This window comes from Aspergillus aculeatus, assembly GCF_001890905.1.
Source record: "Aspergillus aculeatus ATCC 16872 unplaced genomic scaffold ASPACscaffold_2, whole genome shotgun sequence".
Lineage (NCBI taxonomy): Eukaryota > Fungi > Ascomycota > Eurotiomycetes > Eurotiales > Aspergillaceae > Aspergillus > Aspergillus aculeatus.
The window spans coordinates 2,107,887-2,127,563 of NW_017962977.1; the positions used below are offsets into that span (position 1 = coordinate 2,107,887).

At 52.3% G+C, this 19,677-nt stretch overlaps 6 protein-coding genes across 6 annotated transcripts; 3 read left to right on the forward strand and 3 right to left on the reverse strand.

Moving 5' to 3' along the window:
- The first annotated feature begins 1,455 nt into the window (after positions 1 to 1,455).
- On the forward strand, positions 1,456 to 2,286 carry ASPACDRAFT_1885456 (ATP synthase subunit C family protein). The gene has a single exon (XM_020198394.1). It carries the CDS (start codon positions 1,695 to 1,697, stop codon positions 2,169 to 2,171), a length of 477 nt encoding a protein of 158 aa, XP_020060336.1. The 5' UTR covers positions 1,456 to 1,694; the 3' UTR covers positions 2,172 to 2,286.
- Positions 2,287 to 5,858: 3,572 nt separating this feature from the next.
- Positions 5,859 to 7,001, forward strand: ASPACDRAFT_39612 (bZIP transcription factor; the record flags this gene model as incomplete). The annotated part of the gene is made up of 1 exon (XM_020200620.1): positions 5,859 to 7,001. The coding sequence occupies one exon, from the start codon at positions 5,859 to 5,861 to the stop codon at positions 6,999 to 7,001; it is 1,143 nt and encodes a 380-aa protein (XP_020060337.1).
- Positions 7,002 to 7,014: 13 nt separating this feature from the next.
- On the reverse strand, positions 7,015 to 9,149 carry ASPACDRAFT_75503 (MFS transporter). The gene is made up of 2 exons (XM_020204471.1): positions 8,365 to 9,149; positions 7,015 to 8,308 (listed from the first exon to the last, which is right to left on the reverse strand). Exons 1-2 carry the CDS (start codon positions 8,689 to 8,691, stop codon positions 7,112 to 7,114), a joined length of 1,524 nt encoding a protein of 507 aa, XP_020060338.1. The 5' UTR covers positions 8,692 to 9,149; the 3' UTR covers positions 7,015 to 7,111.
- A 2,095-nt stretch (positions 9,150 to 11,244) lies between these two features.
- Positions 11,245 to 13,125, reverse strand: ASPACDRAFT_39614 (cytochrome P450; the record flags this gene model as incomplete). Its single annotated transcript, XM_020200621.1, has 6 exons — positions 11,245 to 11,425; positions 11,482 to 12,016; positions 12,070 to 12,532; positions 12,600 to 12,682; positions 12,736 to 12,982; positions 13,036 to 13,125. The coding sequence occupies 6 exons, from the start codon at positions 13,123 to 13,125 to the stop codon at positions 11,245 to 11,247; spliced, it is 1,599 nt and encodes a 532-aa protein (XP_020060339.1).
- Positions 13,126 to 14,011: 886 nt separating this feature from the next.
- Positions 14,012 to 17,381, reverse strand: ASPACDRAFT_112241 (Diacylglycerol acyltransferase family). Its single transcript, XM_020195630.1, has 4 exons — positions 16,379 to 17,381; positions 15,685 to 16,326; positions 15,243 to 15,635; positions 14,012 to 15,161 (listed from the first exon to the last, which is right to left on the reverse strand). The coding sequence occupies exons 1-4, from the start codon at positions 16,927 to 16,929 to the stop codon at positions 14,174 to 14,176; spliced, it is 2,574 nt and encodes an 857-aa protein (XP_020060340.1). The 5' UTR covers positions 16,930 to 17,381; the 3' UTR covers positions 14,012 to 14,173.
- A 329-nt stretch (positions 17,382 to 17,710) lies between these two features.
- ASPACDRAFT_39616 (cytochrome P450) lies at positions 17,711 to 19,492 on the forward strand (the record flags this gene model as incomplete). The annotated part of the gene is made up of 6 exons (XM_020200622.1): positions 17,711 to 17,785; positions 17,838 to 17,933; positions 17,998 to 18,067; positions 18,124 to 18,679; positions 18,729 to 19,104; positions 19,169 to 19,492. 6 exons carry the CDS (start codon positions 17,711 to 17,713, stop codon positions 19,490 to 19,492), a joined length of 1,497 nt encoding a protein of 498 aa, XP_020060341.1.
- Between the last annotated feature and the right edge of the window lie 185 nt (positions 19,493 to 19,677).

Sequence of the window (19,677 nt, forward strand, 5' to 3'; positions counted from 1 at the left end):
AAAAAAAAAAAAAAAAACAAGGGCGTGCACTGCTACTGCTGGCACTAGTGCTGACCGTCATGGGATTTACCTCTCGATTGTTTTGTATTTTATTTCTTTGGTCGGAAGGGGGAGAAACAGCTGGGAGGATTTGTGACGTTTTTCGTCCCGAGGATTTAGTTTCTTTGGCTAGGGTTAGGGGGGGGACGATGGTGGGAAGCGGGAGTGCAGACGAGCTGACTTCTTCCACACCAAATTTGGCCGGTTTCTCTGATCTATCCAAAAGCTATATAAATCCACATCACCTCCCTCGAGCCAGCATTGGGGGCAACAGGCAAAGAGAGAGAATGGATGCAGTGACATTCCTTTTTTCTTTCCTCTGGTTCTGCTGAAAGGTTGGCGTCGATTTCATCACGGTGGGTGGTGCCCCCAGCTTCGAGCTAGCTCTTCATGCAGCTTAGCTTTTTGTTCCGGCGTCCACGGGATGAGTCGGGTTGGCCCAAAAGAGCAGGTTCCCAATCAGACAAGTCGGTGAGGCGAGGCAATTCCCTCCGAATTTCAGCTCACGGCGGCAGTAACGACACTCGAGAGGAAGCCAGCCACACTGGTGCAAACAAACCTGCTTGCGTCGCCAGTGGGAATTCTGTTTCTGGGACAGAACCTCCGGCGCTGGTGGAGCCGCATGCCCGATTCGGCCCGGTCTATTGAGACCGAGCAGGCGGCTAGTCTGTCATTGGCCACGGATGCACCGCTAAGTGGGTCATGTACCACTTTATCGGACCCATTTGGCTGCTAGGATCCACTTTTTCTGGGACCTCCTTGGTTTTTTCGCTCTCTCACTCTGCTGCTGCTGCCCTCGTTGCTGTGATCCCTCCTCCCTCACAGTCAGCTTCAGAACAACCAGACTTTGTGCATACCGTAGGCCAGACTCTCCCTACAGCCAATTGCTCTGTCCTCAGGGTCGGGAAACCCGGAAGATGAAAGGGCAAGTCCATTTTATATGTAAGGAAGAATGAAGGGAGCTCGGGGTGGGAATGCTCCCTCCCCATCCTTTTTTCTCTCCACCACCCCCTCTCTCCCCCCTTGGCCAATCTTTCCCCGGTCACCCTGGTTACAAGTAATCTTACTGTAAAGCCAATTGCTTCATATCGGCATACGGTGGAAAAAGCACAGGACCTGGTCATGGACGAGAAGTGGGTGCGCAATGGCAGCATCGCCGCAATGCGACTCGTGGATAGTACGGCCAGCGGCCCTGCACGGCCGGACAGAGACCCTGAACAATTGGCTGTACCGGCAGCATTGCGCGCTTGGCCCCATCCCGAACGAACCCGAACTGTCCGCGAGAGCGTAAAGCAGATGGTAATTGCAGTGTATGATACCAGTCAAGTAAGATAGAGGACAATCAATTACTGGAAGCACACACGCGCCAGGCCCCGGGTAGGGCTTTTTCTCTTCCCAACAAGCGCACTAACGGAAGCCGACTGGGGGGCTGGTGGGCTCGAAAGGGTAAAAAACGCGAAAATTTAGCGGGAAAGTATTTATGGCCCGGAAAGGTCACTGTTGTCACATTTCCTCCAGGTTTTCCTCCCAGAAAAGTTCTTCCTCTTCCTCTTTTCTCCTCTTCTTCTTTCTTCTCTCCTTCCTTCCTTCCCATCCCCCATCTTCTCGAGAAAAAAATCCAGTCTTCTTTCTCAAGACCAACCCACCCCATCACAATGGCCTCTTCCCGTGTCTTCGCCAGCCGTCTGGCTTCCACCATGGCTGCCACCTCCAAGGTCGCCCGCCCTGCCGCTCGCGTTCAGCTCAACGCTGTCGCCCCCAAGCGCACCTTCACCACCCAGAAGAAGATCAACATGACCCCCTTCCAGACCGTCAAGCGTCAGTCTCCTTCCGGCCTCATCCAGGCCAACGCCCGCCAGGCTTTCGCCGCCCAGGGCCGCCGTCAGTACTCCTCTGAGATCGCCGACGCCATGGTCCAGGTCTCCCAGAACTTGGGTATGGGTTCCGCTGCCATCGGTCTCGGTGGTGCCGGTATCGGTATCGGTCTCGTCTTCGGCTCCCTCCTCCTCGCCGTCTCCCGCAACCCTGCCCTCCGTGGTCAGCTCTTCTCCTACGCCATTCTTGGTTTCGCCTTCGTCGAGGCCATTGGTCTGTTCGACCTGATGGTTGCCATGATGTGCAAGTACGTCTAAATTTAACGCAACCACTTTTCTCCCACGACAATCGAGCCGCATATCATATCTCCTAGCGAAGCGTTTGCGGTGTCCGGCAAATCTTGGAAGGGATCGAATTTTTTTGTGAGATGAAATACGGGAAGGGAACTAGATGGGATGATGACGAAACCAATTTCACAAAAAGACTCTCACAAAATCAACGAAGCTTTTTCTGGATCACTTGTACAACAATTCCACAAATGAAACAATCGGTTTAATGAGCGTGCTCGTCCGGTAAACCGGTTATCTTCTCTTTGTTCCATTTTTACCTTTCTTCTCTGTTTTTCATTTTCCCAAAAAAGAATTGAGAACGACTGGAATTTTTTCCACACAGACACTTCTTTCTTATCTAGGAGGTTGATCTTTTTGTGGTGGTCTTTTTATATATCATGTACTACTCCCTATTTCCTTTTTCCCCCTCACGTCGTCGCCTACCACATGCAACCAATATACACTGTACATATAGAGTTAAAATGGCCACTCTAAACCCATCCTTCTGAGCCTTCAAAACTCGCTGTGTTGTCTTAGGGAGCCAAGTAGACGATATATGGTGAGGACGATCCAGAACAGGGGCATGATATCGTAGAATCACCGACAAACCCCCATATTCTGGGGTAAAAAAGAAGAAGCTTGGGCTTGAGCTTGAGTCTGGAGTGATTCCAGCTCAGCACAAAACAGAGAGCTTTTGAGCATCCATCGAATTGTAGTGATCAGAACCACTCACAAGTCGTATACGGTATGACGGGATTTAGAGAAGGTCAGAGCTCTCTCCAGGCTCCCTCCTCCCCGTGGTGGGTGCGTGGTGAAGGATGCGGATTGATGCCAGCTGTCGAAAACGGATGAACCTCCCTTTTCTCCTTCCCTTCCCTGTTCTTCCGGGGAGAGGGGGGCGGCCGATGTCCAAGCTAACTGGCACTGGCTCCGTAAGAGATTGTTATCAATCACCATCAGATTAAACACTCAATTGCAATTTCTACTCTCTTGACTCTGTATATAGTCTACCCGCCTGTCTTTTTCTCATCTCATTCTGTCCATTCATTCCCCAGACTTCGCATTTGCTGTGTGCGCGTGTATCGGCGGGTGGTTGGTAGTCAGTGTATGCCAGCACTAACTTACCGTATGTAACGTCCGATACTCCCTTGCTAGCCACGCACGACCTTCAAGCCCATAGTAACATGGAACAATTATGATACATCCATTATCCATCTATCCATCCATTTCTTGATCACTCCTATCAATTGCCTGGATAATGTTATGTTTACGCTACTGCCTTTCGAACTTGATGAATCTGTCCTCTCGAGAAAAAAACTTTTTCCTCTCTCATGCACGCATGCATGGATGAGATGCATGCAGCCACCACAAACCACTCTCTCTTTCTAATTTAATTACGGCGGCTGTCAAGCCCAGAACAAGTTTTGTAATGTGAACCACTCCGGTCCGATCAACGGACAAACTTTCCTACTTAACCGCGGTAATACGCCGGGTTCTCCTCCATCTTACAGGACAGTAAGCTCTTTGGCCGGATGGGCAGGGATGTGAGAGGTTCTGTCCTTTTTCTCTAATCCTTGCTACAGGTCGTGGATAGTGGGCTGAGATATACGGATACAGTAAGCAAGCCTTTATCAATGCATTGCAGGGGTGGTGAGGTTCGTGAGGTGGAAGAGACTATTTCGAGGGAATACCTCACGTCCCTACTGGAAAGGAGATTGTTCTGATACGGACCATCGGTTCTCCTGGCCGTCGGTGGACGGGTAAATTGGTTCCAGGTGTGATGAATCATGGACAGAGAACCCATTTCGTGGTTGCTGATCCGTCTTGTCTGTTCTTCAGTCGTGCCGAGTCCGGGTGGCAGGCTGTATTGAGCGGTACAGGGGTGCTGTATGGTGTGACGGGCTGGATACGGGCAAGGTATTTGGGGCTGGAAGGCCTGCTGGGCGGAGTAGGTTTGCCGGGTGTTGATCGGGGAGGTTGCCTGAGGGATCGATATTGATATTCCATTGAGATATTGCATTTGATTGTTGATGTGAATAGCACTTGGGTTGAGTGTAGCTGTAGACAACTACTGTAAGTGTGGAACTTAGGTTGATATAGTCAAAATCATGACTAATACTTCATATTTAAGTGCGGAGCTTGCTTTGTTCTCTGAGGGACGTTACCCCAAGACAAAGTATATATCTTACTGTCAGAGGTCTCTGCACAGCGGAATATCGAATTCAACTCGCTCAATAGAAGCTATTCAATCTGGTGCATCTTGAAGGACCTGCTTTATGCTCTATACTAGACCTTCATTTATTCACCCAACTACACAACTGATCAAGATAATTCCCTCTTAACCAGTTTGAGATGTGGGACTTTTATTGACATCACGTGGCATCTTAATGCCTCAGGCAGCAAAAACTTGGACATGTTCCCCGCGGTCCACCTGTCGTCCGCCATCATCAACCACACCTCCATCTTTTGTCCGCCCGTGCCACGTCCTTGAACTTATTTACCGCAAAGACCCAAGCCAATCAAGCTTGATGCTCTGACTCAATGGCTTCCATTCTTCCCCACTCATCATCGACTACTGTCCAAGCCTGTCCGCGCAGTTAATGCTACTAATGCTACGCCAGCAACCCCGACTCCGTTTCGCAACACTGATTTTGAATCTCGATAAATATCGAACGTCGGTCGAGACCTGGAGAGAAACAACACATTCTGCCCGGTAAATTCAGATGTATGCGCCCGGCGATTGAGAATCCGTTCCAGACCGCACAACACCTTGATAGCACCTCCCGCGAAATCGACTATTTGCTGCCGAGAGCTTATGTCGGGACCGATACGAATAGAACACAAAGGGCAGATAATGCGAGAGCACGGCATGCTTTCGGGGACACTGGTGGCCATGCTGTGGGAAGAATACTCTTCGCGGACGGGGATGCCATGCTGGTATATAAAGCATGGCCTCTTGCGCGCCGACAAGCTTGGTCGTAGTGGGACCACCGGCCTGATGCGTCTCAAGTATTGCGTGGATGCATCGGTGAAGTATCCTGGACCGTAGAGATGTACTGGCAAGAGGATCGGCAGGGTACCTGAGCGTAGGGAGCAGTATCAGCCGGAAGGAGAGCGAAAGTGCCGCCATTTGGAGTAGGAGTAGGAGCAGGACTTATCAGTACATTGATGGCAATTTAGAATCTGTAACCATGTAGATGCGTACATGGAGCTCCAGACCTTGCCCTGCGTTAACGCCTAACAGCCTTGACAAACTTGAACAGGCTCATTTAAGGCCATGCCCGATTTATCGATACATCAGACCCTTCATCTCTCACTCTTGGCCAATAGCGCATTCAATGTATCTTGTAACTGATGGGTCAGTCTTGGGTATGAGATTCGATCTTCAATGCTGCGAGGTCACGTCTCAAGATATCATCGTCCGACACCTTGTCAAGTGATGTCAGTACAATTATTCGATCCTATCCACTTAATAGAAGCCAATCTAGTGAAGGTACATTCCTATAGAATGCCAATTGCGCATAAATCTCAAAACACGAGCATAACCCAGAGCACGTGACTTATACACCTATTGACTGCATAACTTGGGCTACCACGGATGATCACCTTCCACCTTCGTCTCGACCTCAATGCCAGTCAGACACGTCCGATCATTCTTCGAAGAATGTGGCTCAAATGTCGGATCACAGTCATCTGAGCTCGGCGGAGAAAAAGCGCCTCCGCGATCGACGGGCGCAGCAGAATTCTCGAAGTAAAAAGTTGCAGTATCTCAGTCACCTCGAAGATCGCATCGCACGGCTAGAAGAGCAGGTCGCTCACTGTCGGCAACACCACACCGATGAAGGCGCCCAACAGCGATCTGAAGAGCTAGAGACCCTCCGGAGACAAAATGCATCTCTTCTTGCGCGTCAACGACAGCTGAAAAATCTCCTGCAATCTTGGGACATCGATGCGCTGACGTCTCCGGAAGCTGCCACGGGACCAGCTTGTACCCCCGAGGCCGCCGATGTCGAGAGCCTGCGTCCTCCACTACCATCGCTACCACCGCCGATAGCAGTCTCGCGCAGCTTGATAGACCCCTTGGAAGCTAGTAGAAGAACTCTACCCATCCCGCCGATCGCTCCAATCCTGCCACCGCTGCCGCCACTCGCAGCTACTATCAACTACGCTCACGACTCTACAAACTCACCAGAGCCACTCTGGAAACGCATTCCACTCACCAACGACGACCCGTCAGCCCCCTACATGAATTGGGTAGCTTATCAGGAGCAGATCAGAGCATCCCCGGACTCCCCCGCCTCTCCGCTGGATCTCCTGTACGGCTCCAAGACCAACGTCCTGGCAGACCTAGTCTACCGCACCACGAAGCGACGGCCGCTGCGCGACCCCGAGCGCCTGGCCTGTGGGTGGCTAGCCTACCACCTGCTCAAATGGATGTACTCTCCCAGTCCCAGCCGATTCGCTCGGCTGCCAACCTTCATGCATCCGAATATCGACCAAATCAACATTCCCCACCTTGGGTCGATCGACCTCATGATCTGGCCGCAGATCCGGTCCAATCTGATCCGTCGTTGGCACATCTACGAGGGTCAGCGTGACGATCTCTTTGGGTTCCTGGCCTGTTGTCTCAAGGTCCGTTGGCCCTGGGGCGAGAGTATCCTCGAGCGCGATGATCAGGATCAACTCCGTATCCGACGCAGCTTCTACGAGACGTTCATGACCATCGAGGGATGGGGACTCACCCCCGATGTCATTCGAAGCTACCCCAGTATTTTGACGGGGGTTGACCTGCAGTCTATTGTGTATGAGGTCCTGTGATTGATGAACGAATGGTATTAGGAAGTAGTCTATATTCTATATGGGAACAACAGGGAGTCTATCAATACATGTTAAGCAGGTCGTTACATCGTCTTTGCGGCCACGGCTCATCAATCCAAGTCAACCGGAAACCTCTCGCGGATCATCTTGCCGTATCGGTTGAACAGCAACGGGACCGGCACAAAGGCCAAGGCCAGGAACCCCAACAGCGAGTTACCCCATCCGATGCCCATGTTGCGGAACATGGTAGGGCCTGCTAGAGGTAACAAGGCGCCCATCAGCGATCTCGAGGCCGTCATGGTGGCGTTCGCGGAGGCCGCATAGGCCGGGTATGCGTCAATGACATAGGTCTGGATGGGCATCCAGATGCCGAGCATGCCCACGCCGAAAGGAATCATGCCGATGATGGGGACGATCCAGTGGACTTTCTGCGCGTTCTCGGCCGACCAGCCGTACCAGAAGAAGGTGATGGGAATGATGCAGCTGAAAATGATCATCAGCGGCAGACGCATCTCGGGCTCGAACTTGCCGCCGTTCTGAGCGGTCAGCTTGATGACCATGCGATCGTTGGTCAGTGATACCGTCAACAGGCCGATGAAGAACCCGATGCCGATGCCGATGTACGCGAGGCCCGCGAGACCGGTCGAGAAGCCATATCGCTCCTCGAAGACGGAGGTCACGGTGGTGAAGAACAGATACAGCAGACTGTACACGAAAGCGATGTACACGGAAAGAAGGAGCACAATGGGCGATTTGCAGAACAGCACCACGGGCCGTTTGAGTCCCTGCGCCAGAACCCGACTGGCCGAGGGCGGTGCTTGGTGCCTACTGCCGGTCACGTCGTAGACGCTGCGAAGGTCGACCCGATCCAGCTCCTTGGCCAGGCGCGCCGTCTTCCATCGGATCAAGAGCGGCGCATACGTCTCCTGGTTCAGGACCTCGATCCCGGCCGAGATGACCGCACCGCTGATAATCAGGAGGTAGAAGACCCAGCGCCAGCCGATGGTCTCACCGACGAAGCCACCACAGATGGGGCCAATGATGGGCCCTACGAGAGGCCCCATGGCCCAAATGGCGGTGGCCCGACCGCGCAGCTCGGTTGGAAACAAGTCCGCGATGACTCCAGCGCCCAGAGTCACGCAGCCCGAGCCGCCGATGCCGGTGAAAAAGCGCGACACGATGAGGGTGGTCATATTGGGGGCCCGGGCACAGCCGATCTGCCAGACGACGAAGAACCAATTCGCGCCGCTGAGGACGACCCGACGGCCGTAGATCTCACTGAGCGGGGCGAGTAGCAGAGGGCCGAACTGGAATGATCAGTTTTCTGAGTGCGTCCGAGGGGGGACAAAAGCATCCTACATACCACGAACCCGAGCAGGAAGATGGTTACGCTGAAGGAGAGCAAGGTCTCGTTGGTGACCATGAACTCCTTGGCCACGAACTCGATCGCCGGGGAGAACATGCTCGACGCGAGCGGCGAGATGAAGGTGATGGAGCTGATGAGCGCCAGCAGGGTCCACTTCTTGGAGGCAGGGAAATTCTGGGGGTTGGCCGGGTCATCCTGACTATCCCACCCCACGAGCCCACGCGAGAGATCTGTAACGGGGAAGAGGGTCTTGAAGTCCTCGGTGGTCGATGCGGTTTCGGGCTTTTCGTGCAGGCGTTGGAACTCGAGGTCGTCCTTCTTCATGGCTGCTGCTGAGCCGGGGTCGGAAGTAGCCCGCCGAGGAAAGAAAGATGTAGTACGAATGTGAAGAGGATTGCTAGAAAGGGTGGTAATCAGATGTGAATCAACAGATGCAAGTCCGTAACCTGTTGATTATCGATTAAAGGAACCGCTGGTGCAACGGAAATGAGAAAAAAGCAAATAGCAAGTCATCCAAAGACCCTACGGGCCGGAGAGAGTATTTAACCTACCTAGTTATAGGTTAATGCTCCCTCCCCCCCCGTCTGCCTCACCATGTTCAACGCTCAGCAGAGAGTCCCAGCCCAGCCCCAGAGCAATACGAAGAAAACCCCACCTCTGCCATCATTAAGCTGTCCAGACCCGAGAGCATGGCTGAGTTGAAAAGTGGGTTCATGGGGAATGTTTTGGGCACTGCTAGTGCTGACATGGTGGCCGCAGTAGCCGATTGGATCTGACGTTTTGGGGAAATCATGCGCGATGATGGTGATGATAGCGATGGTGGTGGTGGTGGTGGTGGTGGTGGGTGCTGATGACATGAGATAGCGTGAGCCTTATTTTCCGCAGGGATTGTTGCCTTGTGGTTCGTTTGGGTTGTCGGTATATTTCAACGTAACTGGATTGGATCGGACTAGATACCTATCTACTGGATGAAGTATAGCGAACAGACACAGCCTCAGGATCCTGTGATGATCACGCTATATGTTGTATCTAGTATGGGACATCACGATTCCATGATCCGGGAATGCGAATTAGGGCAGAAGCGAGGTGAGAAATGCTCATTCAGCTCGGCCCCATTCCGGGCAGAGCGCAAGTAAGCACCGCCTTTTTTTTTTTCTATTCCCAGGTCGCTCGGACGAAGACGGCGATATTAGCCTTGATTCCCCTCCAACTGATTTTTTTTGCCCTGATACATCCAAAGATATGACAACTCAGGGGTTGTGTTATGTAGAAGTAAATTTGTTCTGGACCTTTTCCTTTTCCTTGCTGCCGGAGAAAGGAAATTCTTGCCGGTGATTGCGGCACTTCGAACAAAAGGGCTAAAACCACCGAGGACAGAGGGGCAAAGGAAAAGAAAAAGCTTCAAGCATCAAGCTCCTACGCCTTCCCGCTATAGAATTTGATTTGAAAATAAATCAGGATTTGTCAGTGTACAGTACAGGAGTACGCGAGGCTGTGATAACACTACCTACTGGTATAAACTAGCGATTACTTTGGTAATCTGACCCGGCAACGGACAGTAACTTACTACAAGCAAAGCCGAGAGCGCGGCTCTTGCTCGCGGTCCCACTTTGTTGTTTATGTGTGTGTGTGTGTGCTATGGGATGGGACTAGTGTTTGGGTGTCTGCTGTCTAGTCTAGCCTAAGCCACGTTGTTTATTGTCTTTAGTAGTAGTGGTAGTAGTTCGTGGGATAGTGAGAAGTGAAGGGATTTCAGCCTTGTTGTTATTTTTACACCTTATAGGTGGGTGATGTTTTTCGTCGATTTTACCCGAGCCAAGCATTTGGTGGGATGATTTTGCTACGTACGTAGCTGGTTCTGGTCTGGTGGCGGTGTGAAGTGCCGAGTCGAAGGGATCCGATACCTGGTCTCGAGGGATGTGGCGTGCTGAATCGTGGGTTGCATTATGGTGGTGTAGTTTTACTGGTGACAAAGTCGTGTTGTCGTCTGTGTTTTGGTTTGGTTTGTTGTTTGTTGGCGGGACGGAGATCCGACCGACCGCTTTTTGTTCTATGGGTGCGTATGCAATGCGGCCAGCTTAACTACAAACTACAAACATCATATACAGTTCACTTCTCATCCTAATCGATATACTATATACGATAGATATTGAGGCTATAGTTGGAACAACAGCAGTGGGGGTTTGGGGTAGGTTCTCTGAAAATAGCAAGTTTGTCGGCAGTAATCTCCCCACAAGCATGCATACGGGCAGTGGTTGACAGCGCAGCGAGGGGGGTTTATCCGGCGATGGATCGGACATCGGTCCCTCGGCATTATAATCTAGTTTTACGCTCAATTTGCCCGGAAGAAAGTCTTAGCAACCTTAGTAGAGAGTCAATCCATATGCCAGTTAACTCAATCAGGGAGATTATGTGAGATACGCTGGTTGGTCTTGAATTTTGTTTGAATCATGTGGAAGTCTTAGGGACTGTGGATTCGGATGAGGATATGACGTGGCATGGATTGTATAGGGTACCAGTGTTTGAGGCTGCGGCTGATGCTATTGCTGATGCTCTTGCTAGTCAGTCTGGGCGAGGCTGCTGGCCGCCGGCGCATCTCGGCTACTCTTACCCGAGTTTTGGTCGGGTAGGGTTTCGGGGTGGCCGAAAGTCACGGGAGGGGTTCTATAGTACCAGACAGATTTCATGCATGAGATGATGCCTGGCTTGGGCCGATCGGATTTCGCCTAGCTTGGGTCGAGAGAAGGTCAATGTACTAGTGGGTGTGGCATAGGTATAGGTACATGTACAGATTAGGGTGAATTGCAAACATTCTGTGCATCGCAGATACCCAAAAGTATCACTACCGACCACGACCCAGCGCTAGCTAACTGATAATCATCCCCCCTCGACCTCTGACCTCGTATATTGCCGCGGAATCAACCGCACGGGCAACGCCTTCTTAATCCAAAGCGATGTAGTCCGCTGATCGGCCCACCCTTCCCTTCCCGGCATCAACTCCGCATCAAAGTTCCAGAACAATTTGCTCACAATCAACTGCAGCTCCGCATACGCAAGACTAAGCTTCCGTTAGAACCTTCATCAACTAGACGAATCGAAGTAGGCGGCACTTACTTCTTCCCCAGGCAATTCCTGGGCCCGTAAGAGAATGGATGAAACGCTCCGCGATCATCTTTCGCAAAACGCGCACCATCCTTGCCGGCCATCCATCGCTCCGGCCAGAACGTGTCCGGGTCGCTGAAGTTACGTGTTGATCGGTAGCACGCCCAATGGTGGAGACCAACGGACGTTCCCGCGGGGACAAACCGACCGCAGATTAGTTGTCCCGGGGCCGGGGTGACTCGGGGCAATATGCCGGGCACGGGAGGATACATGCGAAGCGATTCCTCGAGCACAGCGTGGAGATAAGGGAGTCGGGCGGCGCGGTGGACGGTGATGTCCCGCTCGTCGGAAAAAGCCGCACGAATCTCCTGCGTCACCCGCGACAATGCGCGTGGGGTGGTGAGGAGATAATACATCATGCCCGAGAGAACGGTGGCGGTGGTTTCGCTGCCCGCGATGATAAGGGTCTGGCCTTGCGTGACCATCTCTTCGAAGCTCAGGCCCTCGGGGCCTATGGCCGAGCGAGAGCCTTTGAGCATGTAGTGGACTATTGGAGCCTCTATTAGCATGAGGTCAGGAGAAAGAGTGCAGCTCACGCACCAAAGTCTTGTCGTTCCGTCTTGAGCTCAACTCGACGAGACAGCTTGCCCTTTGCCAATTGATATATGTATATACGGTCTTGCTGAAGGTGTCTCGGTGCCCAGAGCGAAGCGACCCAGAGGCTCCACGGAGACGGCAACAGATACTTGGCAGCGCGAAAGTATACCATTACGTCCAGCAGTCCGGTGATGGCGGCGAGGTAGCGAGACCAAACGCCCTTGTCCAGTAGACCAAACGTATCCCCGAAGGCTAGGTCGCCGATGATGTCGAACGTCGTGAAATTGAACCATTGGACCATGTCCACCACACCACCTCCGGCTTGATCAGCGCGGTGATGGAGTTGGCGGATGAGAAGGTCGACATAGTGTTGAAGGGCTGGCTCTTGGGCGCGAAGAGCCTTCTCGGAAAATGCATGCGATAGGAGACGTCGAAGACGTCGGTGGTAGTCGCCGTTGGCTGCTACCTGCATTGCAGAAATTCTCCACAGTGGTTAGGACAGGAGTCACAAAAGATGACGGAGATAGACGTACGACACTCCACTGCCCGTCTGGTGAACGGGTAAAAAAGTCCTGATCTTTATCGAAGACAGCTTTGGTATCGCGAGTTCGGTGGCCTGACGCAGTGTGAGAGATGAACAGGCGGGCTATGCGACTGAACCAGATATACCGCAAATCTCGTTCCAGGCCTGACTGGAATTGTATGACAAGCTGTCGGGCGCGATGCGGACCACCTCGCCATACTGGTCGTGCCATTCCTTGATCCGAAGATGGAGGCATCCCTGGAGTTCGAGGAGCACTGTGTAGAGCCGTGTTGCTCGGGCAAGTATTGGCCCAGGATGGGATCGAAGCGGATGTAAATAGACATTGTATACAAGTTTGGCACCGGTAAGTATCCCGAGAATATAGAAGATAGCCTGGGAAAAACTAGTCAGTCGAGGAAGAAGCTCAATCACCGAGAGATACCCACGAAGAAATTATGCGAGAAGGACCAATGAAAGAAGGGCGCAACCAGAAGGTTCAGATTGTGGATTTCTCTATTGGCCTGTAGAGAGTCCATGGTTGAACAGCCGGCGAAGTCCGATTTCCCTTAATTTACACAAAAGTGCCTGAGGATCCTTGCTCGGTGTTCCAATAAAAGTCCAGGATTTGCGAACGAGATAAGTGTCGGTGAGTTCAAATACCTGTGATGCGTGACCAGCGTAAACTAAATACCGAGGGTTGATAATGCAATAAAGACTCTGTGTACCACCTGTATAGACTGAATGTAGCGCGGCGATACAAGGTAATTCAACTCCCTCTAGCGATAGCAGAGAGCCGTGAGCAGAAGAGATGTCTCGGTCATTCTTATATAGCTCATTGACTGGCCAATGTCCCATCTTCCAGTCGGATAGGTCGGCTGCCATTCGATCTAGGGGTCTGCGGTGAACGCGCAGGAATGCAGGGTGACTCTGGGGAGAGCTGCTTCATGCATTATGGCCGGTGAGTTGTCAGAAGATCATCTCAGACGGCCGTGCATAACGTACATTTGTGCACGATTTGTGTATGAGCATCGGCCATAATGCGCGTTTGTGCTGAGGGTTCTGCACTCTTCGGGAATATTGGAAGCAAGGGATGCTGGCTCTTTGGGCATGGGTTCGTGGTCTGGTGTGACGTACTTACAGCCAGAATCGTCTTGTCAGTGAAATGCATATGCTTTATGTTTAGATTTGATGAGATAACTCGTACGTAGTCAGGGTCATGCATTCTCTGCTTCTGAAGGTGGTTTTGGTGGTAGCTGGAAGCCGTGTCGTGACAAGAAACGAGTTTGTGGAGGGAGAGGCTGTTGCGAGAAGGAAAGGCTGAGAGGGAGTAGCGGGCCGTGGGTGGCGTCTTCTATGCGGTAAAAAGCCTAAGCCACTGTAGGACTCCGGCGGCATGGGTATGGAACTTCTTCGGTCTACCATATAACCTACTTGCCAAAAGTTCTTTTATTTGCAAAGTTATATTCAGCTTCCTGAACCGTTCAGTATCCAACTCGAAAGTCTACTCCTGGTATAAAGTGACAATGCCATATCCGACATACCCTAGGTCCCAAATCACACCGATCAACTCCAATAAGCCCAGAATTACTCCACGACTTCGAACTTCACATCCTTGTTCGGCGCGAACGTCTCCTTCCAATCATCATACAGCTTCCCCAGTTCCCTGACATACTGAGCGTGGACCTCGTCAATATACGCCTCATCTGGCTCCCACCGCTGCTGCTTCACCTCGATCGGCCTGCCGACCACAACGTTCAAGGGCCTCCGATGCGGACAGAAGAGTCCAAACCGACCGGTCGAGAATGCCACGCGATGGCCCACCGCGAACTCCCAGGCTCGCGCCACCAGTCCCAGCGCAGTTGAACTGTTCACGTCCACGCGATCAAAGAGCTCATTCTCACCGAACGCGATGACAGGCACAAGATCCGCACCCGTTTGCACCGCCACCCGCACAAATCCCTTGCGGATCTTTACCACCACACCCATGGTTCCGGGCTTCGCGATGTTGTACTCTCGACTCCCGCCCACGGTGATGGTGATGGCGCGACCCATCCCGCGGTCGTCGTGGCCGCCGCGGGTCAGGTGTCGGATACATGAGGAGCGTGACACACCGCTTGTCCCAAGTGACAAAAGGTATTCGCGAAGGAGAGGAGTGGTGTAAAAGCTGTCCTTCATGAGGAGGGTGTTGGTGATTCCCGGGAAGAGTTGGGAGAAGTCGGCTGCCTCAGCGGCAAAGGCACCAATGGCGCCGCGGAGAGCGATCCCATGAGGATGGTAGCCGAAGATATAGCGTCGCTGCGGTGGAAGAGGCACAGTACGGTAGAGGGTGAGTGGGAAGTAGTTGGCGTAGGTTGTCTTCCAGATGGAGGAGTGACGGAATCGGTCGTTGCGCAGTGATAGAGTGCCGGTTTTGTGGGCCTTCGAGATGAATTTAATGTAGAGGATATATACAAGAGCGAAAAGACGAAGGCGAGGGATAAGTAGAAGAGAGTAGCCCAACACCGGGAAGAAAAGCCAGGTGTTGCTGAGAATAGTCATAAGGATAGTCTCGTAAACATTCGTGAGGAGAGGTCTGGAACGATGGTTAGCTTTATTGTAATCCGAAGCGAGGGCAAGTTGGGGGTGGGAGGGCGAGGCTTGGATCAGGACTTACTTCGAATCTCCCTTGCCTGCTGTTGTAGGCTTCTGGGCAGTCTGGAGAACCATACCCTGGCGGTTCTTGACTTCGTACAAAGGACAGTTGGCTTTCATTTCCGGTAAGCGCATGGCGAGCTTGCCATGGTCACGAGACTGCGCAATCTCCAGGATTTTCTCTGCCGCTGCAACTCGTCCCTCCTTCCTATGGCAAAGTTTGGCAAGCTCGCTCGCCTTCTCTCTATATGACTTGTTGTTCATGACTTTCAAGAGTGCCTTGCTCAACTCCTTTGCGCTGATATTGGGCGCACGGCTCTTGTTGCCATAGACGCCAATACCAAGCCATTCAGCTCGAGCTGCGTTCTCGTAGCAGTCTTGCCAGGCTGGAAGCACAACATGAGGAACACCGTTTCTAGAGGGGTCAGTCACAGTTCTCGGGGATCGAGGGCAAGGAAACTTACTGAATGGCCTCGTACCACGAGTTGGCACCTCCGTGATGAACTGAGCAGACTACCCCACCCGTCTCGAGCATCGCCATCGGCTCGACCTCAAACCAAGCGCGAACGCGGACTGAATCCTCCTCCATCTCCCGCTTCAATGGCTCGATCGACCGACCGTAGATGTCGTCCACGTCGTGCGGATGCTTGGGCAGTTTCCAGAGAATCTGGACTTTCTCACCCTTCCAGCCATCGAGAAACATCTTCAGGCCAGTGGCAATTTCCTCCGCAACCTTGGGATCAGGAGCATACAAGGTACCTAGATTGACCAAAATAGTCGGAGCATTCGCGAGCCAGCGCGCCATCTCCGGGTCCTGCTTCTGCACCGATGCAGTTGGCAGCAGAATTGGCCCACACGGCAGAATGTTATCGGGCATAACACTGAATGGCCAATCCAGCTCCAACAAGCCTGGTGAAATGTGAAATCGATCGGGCCGCCATGCATCTGCGAAGGGGAACCTGCCATGGATCTTATGCTTGATGCGCCATTCTCTGATTTCACGACGTCTGCCACTGCCGTGGTACATTTTTGCCGTCTTCAGCACGGCAAGGGCATTGAGGGGCACTGTATGCCATGGGATGGGATAAGCGAACCCAGTGCCAGGTCTGGAATTCATGTTAATAAAGGTCCGAGGGTCGCATGGTTGGCAGTACATACAGAGGATACTTCCAGAGAGCCGCAGAATTGGGTTGCATGCCCAGGACAATGTGACTGATTGAAGTCGTGTTGATAAGAATGGCCGTGTGGCCGGCATTGTACGCAGCGTCTCGGCCCTGAAGGAAGAAAAAGTCGACTGCTATCGCATCCGGCTTGACTTCCTTGATGATCTCGACACAGCTTTCATAAATGTCAACATACTCGTCCTCGGTCCAGCCCCAGATGTCTTCGCACAGAGACTGGAACCCTAAGACTGCACCATGGTAGCCGGGAGGATGAAACGCACCCCTCTTTCCGGTCCGGATGAAGACATCGGTGTTCGAGGGGCCTCTCACCGGGTGAAAGTGGATGCGAGACCGGAAATCCTCGTCGTATGCAGCAGCATTGTCAGCTACCAGCTTCTCAACCCGGCGCTCAAGGACAGGGAATGAGCCAATATGAACATCAACATTGCCTTGAACAAGAAGCTCATGAGTAATGGCGAGGATGATGTTTGTTTGACCATGTTCGCTGTTTGCCAGGAAGAGGACCCGGCTGCGCTCGTCTGCCATAGTCGGCAAGAAAGAATCTGTCTGAATGGAAGTGACAGATTTGAAGTACAGAAGAGGAGAGGGAAGGACTTGTCACACGAAGGGCTTATATAACTGAATTGTCACCAGAATGGCAGAAAAGGGGACGAGCAATTGGGAGGGAAAAGTGGGGAACACAAATTGGTGGAATGGCCCCAGAAAGATCTATCACGAAAAAGGGAAAATGGTGAAACATTCGCATTCGGACATTGACCGTGCTTGGACAACGGTCTGACATTTTGGCGTTGAGGCCCTTATATGAACCTGAAACCGCGACAAGTCAGAGTATACGATGTTTCTGGTAGATGAGAGCGGATGCGACTGCCGCAGGGGCAAGCATAAACTTTGGGCCCGAGGATCCCCAAAAATGGGGCAGATCCACTCTTGACCCTGACCCGGGTTCGATCTATCGTCGGAAACTCAAACCACGCGCCCAATCATGATTGTCAAGAATCACGCATACATTCTGGTCTGATCTGATTAACTGGATCAGTATCAGGCCGAGGAACCTGTGCAACGGAAACCTGGACTGAGACCGGTAGATGCATCTAGCCGGATGGGACCAGGAGAGTAACTTTGCCTCAACAGCGGTACAGCTAGTTCAAGCGTGATTCGCCTAGGGGTCCTGAGAGACCATGGCCCATGCATGATAAATAGATCTGGCCATAGCACGTCTGAGGCGACTTTGTGGTGGTCAACTACTTTCGTTCTTGCAATTGCACTCGTTCCTGCAATCACTCTCGTTAAGATGATCTTTCTGGCCATGGCCGTGCCATCGGGGCAGTTCGAAATCAATCCTTCGGGAATAATCTCGCTCCCAATTCTCGCCATTGTGTTGGTATGTTGGCATCATACAAGCTTCTTGACGGGTATGACTGACACACCACGAGATCCCTTGGCTTCTCATTCTTTTCATCCAATTGCTTCCTAAGGGACCAATCATCAAGGGGGTCCCAGGCTCGTTCCTTGATTTGTTTCTCTGCGGTGTACGGTTTCCCTTCCTCTTTGCACAGACAACGGAACGACCGTCTAACCACCCTGCATCTGCAGTCTGCCACCAAGATCGCCTTCCTGTCCGGTCGGAGTGCCCACTACTTTCATTCGTTGCACGAATCTTATGGTACACTTCCCCTGATAGCATCTGCGGCCTCTGTGCAGATGACTGACATGACTCAGGCAAGATTGTGCGTTTTGCTCCGGGCCAGGCAACTACAAATACCGTTAGAGGTCTGCGCAACATCTATGGTGCTGGCTCGGGAAAAGGTACCGCCTTCCTTAAGACCGGTTTCTACAAGGGTATCTCGAGACGGAATATCTTCACTGCGAGTGACCCTGTCTACCATGCCTCGGTACGAAAGCTGTTCGCTCCTTCCCTTAGCCCCGGCAGCATGCAGGCCCATGCAGGTGTTATCAAGGAGCGGATTCTCCATTTGCACACGACTATGGAGGAGAAGCTGGAGAAGACAGATACACTGTCTCTGAACCAGCTACTCTACTGCCACTCCGTTGATACTGTGTCGGAGGTGCTGCTCGGAAAGCCCTTGGGCTGTCTCAAGCGTGGAAAGCCTTATTTCTGGACCGAGCAGCTGCCGCGCATCTTCTACTGGAGTACCATCCGTGATCAATTCAAGGGCTCCGGAGTGCCGACCATGATCAAATGGATGCTCCGCCATTTGATCCGCAAGGGTGTTCGCCAGTTCGCAGAACAGGCGAGAATGAGACTCATCAATGAGTGAGTGCTGACTAGCATACGATTAAGTCCATGGCTAACATGCAAACAGACAGCTTGGTGCATCTCACACTCGTCGGGACGTCATGGTCGAGGTGATGGAGCGGGCAGGCACAGGCGACCTGCCTGTTCCTGAAATTGCCGAGAATTTCTCCGCCATCATGCTGGCTGGTTTCCATACCACCCAGAATGCTCTCTGTGCGACCATCTACTTTGTTCTGACTCATCCTGAAGTGCACGCCAAATTGAACCAGGAGTTGCGCTCGGCCTTCACGTCCGCAGAAGATGTTTCAGGGCACGTTGCACAAGAGCTGCCATATCTGAACGCTGTTATCACGGAGTCCCTCCGCTTGTATCCTCCTGTCCCAGTGGGAGGTCCGCGTGTTTCACCCGGAGCCTACGTGGATGGCACCTATATTCCGGCCGGAGTAAGTTTATCTGATATGTTCCCTGTCCGGCCTATCCCCCGCTAACCCTGCCTTCCCATTTCAGACTGAGATCTGCACTTCGATCTTCGCGTTGCACCATAACCCCGAATATTTCAACGAGCCCTACGAGTTCATTCCCGAGCGATGGACGGAGCCAGGCTGTACGGACAAGAAGGAAGCCATTCAGCCTTTCCTGGTGGGCAGTCGGTCTTGTGTTGCCAAGTACTTCGCCAAACAGATGATGCAGCTGACTCTGGCTGCGTTCTTCCTGGATTTCGATGCAGAATATGTGGGTCCTGTCAAGGATTGGCAGCGCGAGAGTCGCTGCTATGCTTTCTGGGAGCTTCCCGACCTGAAGCTGAAGCTTCAGAAGCGTGAGATTGATTAATTTGGTGGACCCATCGATCGATTCAAGATTCTAGATTCAGAGGGGGCTGGTTCTTTCTCTGGTTTGGTTCTTTTCTCCCACCACCCACATTCACTTATTCATCTATTGATTATTTTTTTTCTCTTGACTGTTGTGTCATGGCGACACTCACATTGATTTGCGGATTGACAAGTTGGCTAGTGCTT